The sequence below is a fragment of the Otolemur garnettii genome, unplaced genomic scaffold, assembly GCF_000181295.1.
Source record: "Otolemur garnettii isolate 467f Iridium unplaced genomic scaffold, OtoGar3 scaffold00232, whole genome shotgun sequence".
Lineage (NCBI taxonomy): Eukaryota > Metazoa > Chordata > Mammalia > Primates > Galagidae > Otolemur > Otolemur garnettii.
This window is the reverse complement of record NW_003852627.1, coordinates 430,151-439,393: the sequence shown is the minus strand read 5'-3', so window position 1 is coordinate 439,393 and position 9,243 is coordinate 430,151. Positions and strand designations below refer to the sequence as shown.

Here is a 9,243-nt window from a genome sequence, read left to right as displayed (position 1 = left end):
CACAGGCGCCTGCCACAACGCCCGGCTATTTTTTGGTTGCAGCCGTCATTGTTGTTTGGCGGGTCCGGGCTGGGGATTCGAACCCGCCACCTTACGTGTACGTGGCTGGCGCCTTAGCCGGTTGAGCTATAGGCGCTGAGCCAGTCCTGCTTGTTTTAAAGGGCGACTCCCCTCCCCCGATTATAGCAGGGCATTGTCCTTCTCTAGTTTGTTTGAATCTCTGAGGCTAATGATTCTGTCCTTCCAGAGGTACCCCAAGGATGCTGTAAGGTGGTACAAGAAAGAAAAAGACCTGACGTGATGCTTGACACATAGCAGGTTTTGTGATCTCACAGCAGTGTCCCACTCACAATCCTTCAGTGGCTGTCCACACCTCCTAGGTATGTCTGGAGTATAGAGCCTGACCCACAGCCCAGCATGATGTGAGCCAGGCCTTCCATCCCCCACCTTCAATCCCTCCCTTCAGTCTGTTCCATCACCCTCTGTTTTCTCCCTCCCTCCACCTCCATAAATTCTGCCCTGCCTCAGGTAATCCCTTCCCTCTGCCCAGAATGTTCTTCCTCACCTTCACCTGGTCAATCTCTATTCCTTTACTTAAGCTAAAACCCCATCTCCGGGTCCAGCAAGGTGGCTCACAGCACTTGGGAGGCCGAGGTGGGTAGATTGCCTGAGCTCACAGGTTCAAGACCAGCATCAGCCAGAGCAAGACCTTGTTTCTAAAAATAGCCAGATGTTGTGGGGAGCACCTAAAGTCCCAGCTGCTTGGGAGACTGAGGCAAGAGAATCACTTGAGCCCAAGAGTTGGAGGTTGCTGTGAGCTATGATGCCACAGCACTCTATCGAGGGTGACAAACTGAGACTCTGTCTCCAAAAATTAATAAATAAATTTTCCCCAAGGAAACTTTCCCTGATTTCCTGGCCTCAGAACAACTCTCCCCAGCTATTTGCTCTCTGTCTCCTTTCCTCCTTCCTGGGACTCATGATCACAATTGATTGTCTGTAGAATTCTGGATTTAACATTGCCCCTCCCCACTTTAGGCTTCCTGAAGGAAGGGGCCCAATGATCTTTTCAGCATTGTGATTCTCCCAGTGTACTTAAAACTCGGTAAATGCTTGTTGAATCAATAAATGGTTAAAGACATTACGTGAACTTTTTCTTCTTTCGAGGAAAACCATTCAGGCTATTTTTAGGCCTATGTGCTATCTGCCTCTCACCCTGCAGGACCTGGCACTATTTTTCATGTATGGCAGATGATGTTGGATGCTAATGTGGGTGGGTCAGCAACCATTCCTGGCCCCTCACCTTTGTTTCTGGCCATTAAGATGAGCTTATTACGTATCGATTCGTCTGGAGTGTCGAAGGAGCAAAAGGTGCCTTTGCCTCTCACTCTGCTGATGAACTGGGGATACCGGGCCTGCAACGGGGAGACAAGATAACTGACACATCAGTGGGAGGAAGAGGGAGAGTGTATGGGAGGCTTCTCAAAGGAGGAATGCCTGAACTTGCTGCCCAAAGATAACCAGGAGTTCAGGAACTAGGAATGAAATTGGGGTGGAGGGAGAGGAAGGCATTCTCTGTAGAGGGCACAGCACATCCAGAATGCTTGAACACTAGGTGCAATGCCACCCTGAAGGGCACACAGCTTGCCCCGGGGGCTGCGGGGAGCTGTTGTTAGGTGGGAGTCCCTGGGGTGCAGGGTCAGGCGGGGGTACCTGGAGGTCCAGCAGCCCTGTGAGCAGGACCTTCCCGGCGTGTGCTGCGTTACTCAGCAGGTCTTCCCTCTTGATGACATTGATGACCTCGGCCAGCAGTAGGTTCTTGGATGGGTCCCCCAGCCAGGTGTTGAAGATCCGGTATGGCTAGAATGAGGAAGGGGTGTTGGGAGGGTTCACAGGAAGGTATACCCTGAAGGGACCACTCTTCTTGGACAGGCCTCGTCTTGACCCAGTGAGCATCCACCAAGGCTGAGAGGAGGACATAGCTCATCTCACTCTACTCTTCTAACAGCAACAGCCCGATGGAGGCGCTGCTGTTAGGGAGACCTCATGGGCCCGTACTGGGTCTGGGGAATCCCTCAGTCCCGGGGAAGCTGAGACAGCCCTCTAACTACGATTCATCTGACACAGGATGAAGCTGCCTGATCACCCCAGGCAGATAGGGCTCTTTGGTGGAGTTGGGACTGAATCCCTAGCAGTCTGACCATCAAAGCTCACCCACTCTGTCCTCTATGAATTATTCAGGATGGCAAGTGGGGCCCACAAAAACACCCTGCCTAGCTTCCCTTATGGGTAGGAATGGCCATGTGCTAAGCACTTAGTCAGTGTTGAAAATGGAAGCCTTATGTGAGATTTGTTGGAAGGCTGCTAATGGTGAGAAGGGGGCCACTTGTTCTTCCTGTCTACAGGTAAGGAATCCTCCAGGATAGAATTGAGATGTGATGGCTGGAGCTCCAATAGCCATTTTGGACCATGGGGCCACCTTGAGGGTAGAAGCTACCTGTAGAAATGGTGGGAGGTGGGATCTTTGGCCCTTGATGGCTGTGTGTGCCTGTGTATTTGTGGATCTGTATGTAAGCAGGGCAGTCAACAGTGTAGTGGTTAAGGGCATGGGCTTGGCTTTGTCACTTGAAAGCTACATGACCTTGGACAACTCATTTAACCTCTCTGATTCCTCATTAGTAAAATAGGGTTGCTTTTTTTTTTCTAGTTAGATTTTTGGGAGGATTAGAGTACACGAGAAGTACTTAGAACTGGGTGAGACAGAAAGCAGATGCCCAATCCCACAATGTTACTGTGTGTGCACAGAGACAGGAAAGGGCTGGCTGCTGCAGAGCTGGCTTTGTGGAGGGAGCTGGGGCACTTACCATGGGCTGACTAAATTGATAAGAACACGACCTTAGAAAACCTCAGTGACACGTTAGGTGAGCACCCAGCTCCTCATCTGCGAGAAGGGGACATGCCCTTCCCTGCCTTGGATGTGGAGAGAAAGCCCCACAACTTACGGCGTTGGGCCTTAACTCTTCCTTATGGAAGAAGCCACCGGTCATCATCTTCTTGCTGAAGGTCATCACATCTGCTGGATCATCCAAGCCCCAGTGCTCATGAGCCCAGAACTTGCCGGTAGAGCCCCCTCCAGTCTGGACCTCATCCACCAAGAAGGCACAGCCATGCTGCAGATGGAGAGAGGGAGAAATAAACATCTGCAGGAGGCTGGCAACCCCCCCCAGGCCCAGCCTACCAACTGCCAAACTCCGAGTCCAGCCACATCCTGCTTGGTTTCAGAACTGCAAGCCAGCCCCAAGTTTTTGGGTTATGGCAAAACGAAACAAAACCCTTAAGCAGAGCACCTCCAGCCAGAGCTCTGTCTGTTTCCTAAAACTGCTGAGCTGGAACAAAAAAACCAGAACATCAACGACTCCCTGCACTAGAGCAGGGCAGTACTTCATCTGGCCCCAGTCCTGGGTCTTGACCTTGTCAGAAGGAAATGTGCCCGGCAGTGGGGCCTAGATTGTGTCCCAGTTCAGCTGCCACACCTGCTCATCAGCTAGGCTAGTCCTGGCTCTGTGTTTGCGGTTAAGTCATCTCACGCCCTGTACGTTTTATCTGTGAACTTACTAGTTTGATATGCTAGTTATATATGCAAATCATATTAAAACAGATAAGATTAGCATAAAATTTATTCATTCTGCATCCCAGTTTAGTTGACTTCAACCCCAACTGGGTTGAAGAATGACATGGAGTTTCTAGAAAGACAAAGAGAGTGGCAGAAGGCTTCCCAAGAATCTCATGATTGGGAAAATACTGCACTAACATGAGAATCGGAGGATGATTTTGCTATAAGATTATATAACGGAAATCAGTATGTCAAAGAGAAAGCTGTACCCCCTGTATTTATTGCAGGGCTATTCACAATAGCCAAGATATGGCATCAACCTCAGCCCATCAACAGATGAATGGATAAAGAAAATAAAATGTGTATATACACAACAGAATACTATTTGGCTATAAAAAAGAGGAATGAAATCCTGTCATTTGCAACAATGTGGGTGGCACTGGAGGACATTATGTTAAGTGACATAAGCCAGGCACACACAGACAAATGTCACATGTTCTCACTCACATGTAGGAGCTAAAAAATAAAATTGATCTTATGGGGATAGAGACTAGAATGGTGGTTACCAGAGACTGGGGACAGTAGGGACAGAGGAGGATACAAAGGGGTTGGTTAATGTATACAAAAATACAGCTAGATGAAAGGAATAAGATCTGCTGTTTAGTAGCACAATAAGGTGACTATAGGTCCCCAAAATACATATTTCAAAATAGCTAGAAGAGTAGATTTGGAAAGTTCTGCAACACAAGGAAATGATGACTGCTGGAGGTGATGGACATCCCAGCTACCACGGCTGGATCATCACACACTGTGTGCTTGTGTCACAACACCACACGCACTCCATCAACTCGTACAGTTCCTACGTACCCAGAAAAGGGAGAGGAAAAAGATCATAGGGAAGATCCCCAACCTCCCCACCTGTGATCCCGACAGCCCTGCACATGTGCAAGTGAATAAGGGCTCCAGGGCAGAAGGGGAACTAACCCTCTGCTCAGGGACCACACCCCCCCCTCCCCCTGGTGGCGCTGTATTCCCTTTGGCCCAGTCCACTGACCTTCCTGGAGATGTCTCGCAGCTTGCGGAAGAAGTCGTCTGATGCGTGGTTGTCTCCTCCCTCGGACTGGATGGGCTCCACGATGATCCCGGCCACTGTCTTCTTCTTCTTCCGATACTTCACGATTAGATCTTCCACCTGCATTCCAAAGGGGAAGAGTCAACTGCTTGCAGAGGCTCTTGACCAGTATCTGTAGGTGGGCATCTCCAAGTGTTGCTTCAAATGTGGGTTTTTTTTTTTCATTTCTTTCTTTTTTTTTTAAAGAGGCTCATGCTCAATTGCCCAGGATGGAGTATAGTGGTACAATTGTAGCTCACTGCGAACCCGTGGGCCTGCTTAACTTTTTAAGAGTTTTTGTAGAGACTGAGCTCACCATGTTGTCCAGGCTGGTCTCAAACCCCTGGCCTTAAGTGATCCTCCCACCTCAGCTTCCCTAAGTGGTGATGCTGAGATGGGCATCACTCCTGTGATGAGTGAGGCATCTGTTGGGAGACACATGTGTGGATGGGAATGTATCCTAATGGCATGGGCGCTAACATCTGTGGGGATACAGACAATTCCTAGGGCAGGTTATCTGGCCTTCAGAAGCCTCACTCCTCACTTTGCTGATCTGTGACATGGGCACACTGACAGAATTTACTTTACAGGGTCGTGGAGAGGGCTGACTGAGATAACAGGCTCATAGCATAGTATCCAGCACTCAGGCGATGGTGGCTGCTGCTGTTACTGTTACCAGTACTGTATTATTATTATTGCTATTCTTATATGTTATTATTGGTATGAGAGTCCCTATAGGACAGAATCTGAGATATATCCTCATCTAAAAAACCATTAGAGGTTGGCATGGTGGCTCATGCCTGTAATCCCAGTACTCTGGGAGGCCGAGGCTCAAGATTGCTTGAGCTCAGGAGATTGAGACCAGCCTGAGCAAGAGTGAGACCCCCATCTCTATAAAAATAGAAAAACTAGCCAGGTTTGGTGGCTGGCCCATGTAGTCTCAGCTACCATAATCCTCCTGAGGCAGGAGGCTTGCTGGAGCCCAGGAGTTGGAAGTTGCTGTGAGCAACAGGTGCAGTGGCTCCTGCCTGTAATCTTAGCCATGACGCTTTTCCCAGGGCGACAGAGTAAGACTCTGCCTCCAAAACATAAAAACAAACGAGTGTTAGAAAACTCACCTATAGTGACAGAAATCCAATAAGTGGCAGCATAGAGTGGGGTGGGGGTAGGGTAGGGGAGCCCCGACACCTCAGATTAACCAGAGGCAAATTTCCAAGGTGATAAGACAACCTTGGCGGGTATGGTGTACTTATTTTTCAAAACTTACTGAACTGGATACTTAAATAGCTGCATTTGAGGGTATGTAAATTATACACTGAAGTTGATTTTTAAATATTCAGCTATTAACCGTGACAAGGTAGTAAATTTACAAGACATCTGGTTGTCCCTAAGTTGTTATATTTCTTGAACTCTTGTTCTAAGTGGGTGCCATTTTTAAGATAATGAAAGAGTTGTAATTGTGATATATCATTACTATAATAGTTTAGTAATTATTCATTTATCCCCAAAGCATTCCTAGGTAGCCTAACGAGTGGAATCTTTCCTTATTATGCACAACTAAGAAAAAGTCTTCTGTTTGGATGATGGGGTTTTGGCCTTGGTCTCCACCAGTCACCTTGCGGAAGCTCCAAGACGCATTTCTTTCAGAGCGTCCTTGGTACTTAGTAGTCACTTTCTCCCTTATTTGTTCAAAGCTGTCTCTCCTAGTGCCCTGTACTCCCTAATAATGCTGCCATGAACCACACGTGGCTCTGAGCACTTGGACTGCAGTGGGTCCCAACTGAGTCATACTGGTAGTGTGAAAGACACACAGTAGTTTGGAGACTGAATACAAAAATAAAGATGTAAAATGTCTCATCAATAATTTAAAAATAGGCCAGGTGCAGTGGCTCCTGCCTGTAACCTTAGAATTCTGAGAGGCCAACGTGGGAGGATCCCTTGAGCTCAGAAATTTGATACAAGTCAACCAAGAGTGAGATCCCCATCTCTACTAAAAACAGAAAAATTAGCTGAGTGTAGTGGTGGGTGCCTGTGGTCCCAGATAGTTGGGAGGCTGAGGCAGGAGGATCATTTGAGCCCAGGAGTTTGAGGTTCTGTGAGCTAAGATGCCATGGCACTCTAAACAGGGCAACAGAGTAAGACTCTGCATGAGAAAGAAAAAAATTAAAAAATAGTAATTGCTTATTTATGGCAATCATATTTTGGATATATTGGGTTCGATAAAAATGCTACTTAAATTAATTTCAGGTATTTCTTTTTACTTTTTTAAAAATGTGACTACTTGGCCAGGCGTGGTGGCTCTTGCCTGTAATCATAGCACTCTGGGAGGCTGAGGCAGGTGGATTGCCTGAGCTCACAGGTTCAAGACCAGCCGGAGTCAGAGCGAAACCTTGTCTCTAAAAATAGCCGGGCATTCCATCTTCCATGGAACCCTAATACGTGGAACAGATGAAGGAGAGGTTGTTTGGTTGAAGTGGAACCCTGGCGTGACAGGGGGCTCATGTCCTTAATTTTTTCTAGCACAACCCTTGGGGCAACCCAGAGAAGCCTTAGGTCTTGGGAAAAGACAAAACTAGTGTACCAGAGAATCCCGGGGAACTATTTTTTTCCTATGAAATATGCCATTTTCTCTTATTTTAGAGTTACAGAAGCTTGCCCCCAAAGGAGTGTAAGTGATACAGAAATCGGTACCGGATGGGGTGATGGATGCTGGGTGACAGTAACAATGTGTCTCACTACCTTCCCCAATAAGGAGACTATTGGGGACATTTGTTTCCCTGTCCCTATCTTCTCCCACAGGGAGCATCACACAGTCCTCAGATAAACCCTTCATCTGGTCCTCGTCTTCTGGGCTAAGTCTTGGGGTGGCAAGAGAAAGGGGAGGCTGTGTGGGGGAACCTGGAAGGTCCGGCGTTACCTCTTCTAGGCAGCGGGCTTCTTCCTGTTGGTTTTCTTTCACAAACTCTTCCAGAGGATATTTCAGCCGTGGGAAGGGTGCAATGGGCCAGTCGAAGGAAGGGATGTCGATCTTGTGAATGGCTTTGGAGTGCGTGGTCGCTAGGCAACCTGAGTCCAGCAAAACAAAAAAGCAGATGCTTGGCTTAGAGGAGTAGGCTGGGCAGTGTTTGGAAAGGAGATGAGGGCATTTCAGCTCAAGGCTTGCAAAGCCCAGGGAGGCCTGGAGCCTGCGGAACGCCAGGTCTTAATACCATCTTGAAGCTCCAGGGGAACCTGGGAACCCTTAATGTTCGCGTGTGCTTGTGTATGTGTTTGTTTGCGAGTTGTCACAGATTTAGCACGGGCTTTGAAGACTGAGTCAAAAGCTCAAATCCCAACTCTGTCACTGAATGGCCCCAAGAAGTTCTTTTCCTTCCTGAGCCTTGACTTCCACATCTACAAAGTAGGAATAATAATCTACAGATGTGGCTACGATGGCTGCTGGTATTATCCCTCTAAACGGCACGGCCCTTCCTTACCCATGGTCCTGCCGTGGAATCCGCCCATGAAGGAGAGGATGCTGTAGTCAGGGCACCCGGGGGCCTGGAACCAAGAAGCACGTGTCATCAGTCACAGTTGTAGGGATGGCGGAGCTGTACTGTTGCCCTGCAAACCTAGTGACAGCAAAGTCTGCCAGAGGACAGGAGTTCTTCTCAGGCAGGCGCTATGACCTGAACCCCTGCGGTCTATATTCAGCTCACAGATGTTTTATTTTGCCCAATTCTTAAAAAAAAAAAAAATTAAATAAATTCTTGGCAAATTTAGAATCAAGAGATCTCACACAAATATCTGAACTTCTGGCACTGCCTGCCTTTCTTCTTCCTGTCCTTGTCCAGCTGGCTGGACGCTTCTGAGTTTTCTTTTTTCTTTTTTTTTTTTTTGAGACAGAGTTTCACAATGTCGCCCTGGGTAGAGTGCTGTGTGGAGTCACAGCTCACAGCAACCTCAAACTCTTGGGCTTAAGCAATTCTCTTGTCTCAGCCTCCCAAGTAGCTGGGACTACAGGCACCAGCTACAATGTCCAGCTGTATTTTTGTTGCAGTTGTCATTGTCGTTTAGCAGGCCCAGGCCAGGTTCAAACCCACCAGCCTCGGTGTATGTGGCTGATGCCATAACTGCTGTGCTATAGGTGCCGAGCCAACATACACTTTACATCCTACTGTTTTTACTAAATTATAGCACTGGCTTGGTGCCCGTAGCTCAGTGGTTAGGGAGTAGGTCACATACACCAGGGCTGGCAGGTTTGAACCTGGCCTGGGCCTGCTAAACAATAATGACAACTACAACAACAAAAAATAGCCAGAATCGCTTAGCCCAAGAGTTCAAGGTTGCTGTGAGCTGTGACACCATGGCATTCTACCAAGGGTGATATAGTCAGATTCTGTGTTAAAAAAAAAAAAAATTATAGCATATGTCCAGGCCAAGAGAGACCCTTTGTAACAACAGCAGAACCTCCATAGTTGACCACCTCCCTGCATTGACCACTTCCTTACATTGAGCTAATTTTCATAGACCAGACATG

General features: G+C 47.8%; 1 protein-coding gene across 1 annotated transcript in view; it reads right to left on the bottom strand.

Annotated features, from left to right (window-relative positions):
* ABAT (4-aminobutyrate aminotransferase) overlaps positions 1-9,243 on the bottom strand; it is a 28,277-nt gene that overhangs the window by 728 nt on the left and 18,306 nt on the right. The window contains exons 6-11 of the mRNA XM_012812892.1: positions 8,201-8,264; positions 7,642-7,790; positions 4,668-4,805; positions 3,003-3,170; positions 1,714-1,860; positions 1,304-1,415 (exon numbers count right to left, since the gene is read on the bottom strand). Of these exons, the coding sequence (XP_012668346.1) occupies positions 1,304-1,415; positions 1,714-1,860; positions 3,003-3,170; positions 4,668-4,805; positions 7,642-7,790; positions 8,201-8,264 (778 nt within the window). The remainder of the gene's footprint in view (positions 1-1,303; positions 1,416-1,713; positions 1,861-3,002; positions 3,171-4,667; positions 4,806-7,641; positions 7,791-8,200; positions 8,265-9,243) is intronic.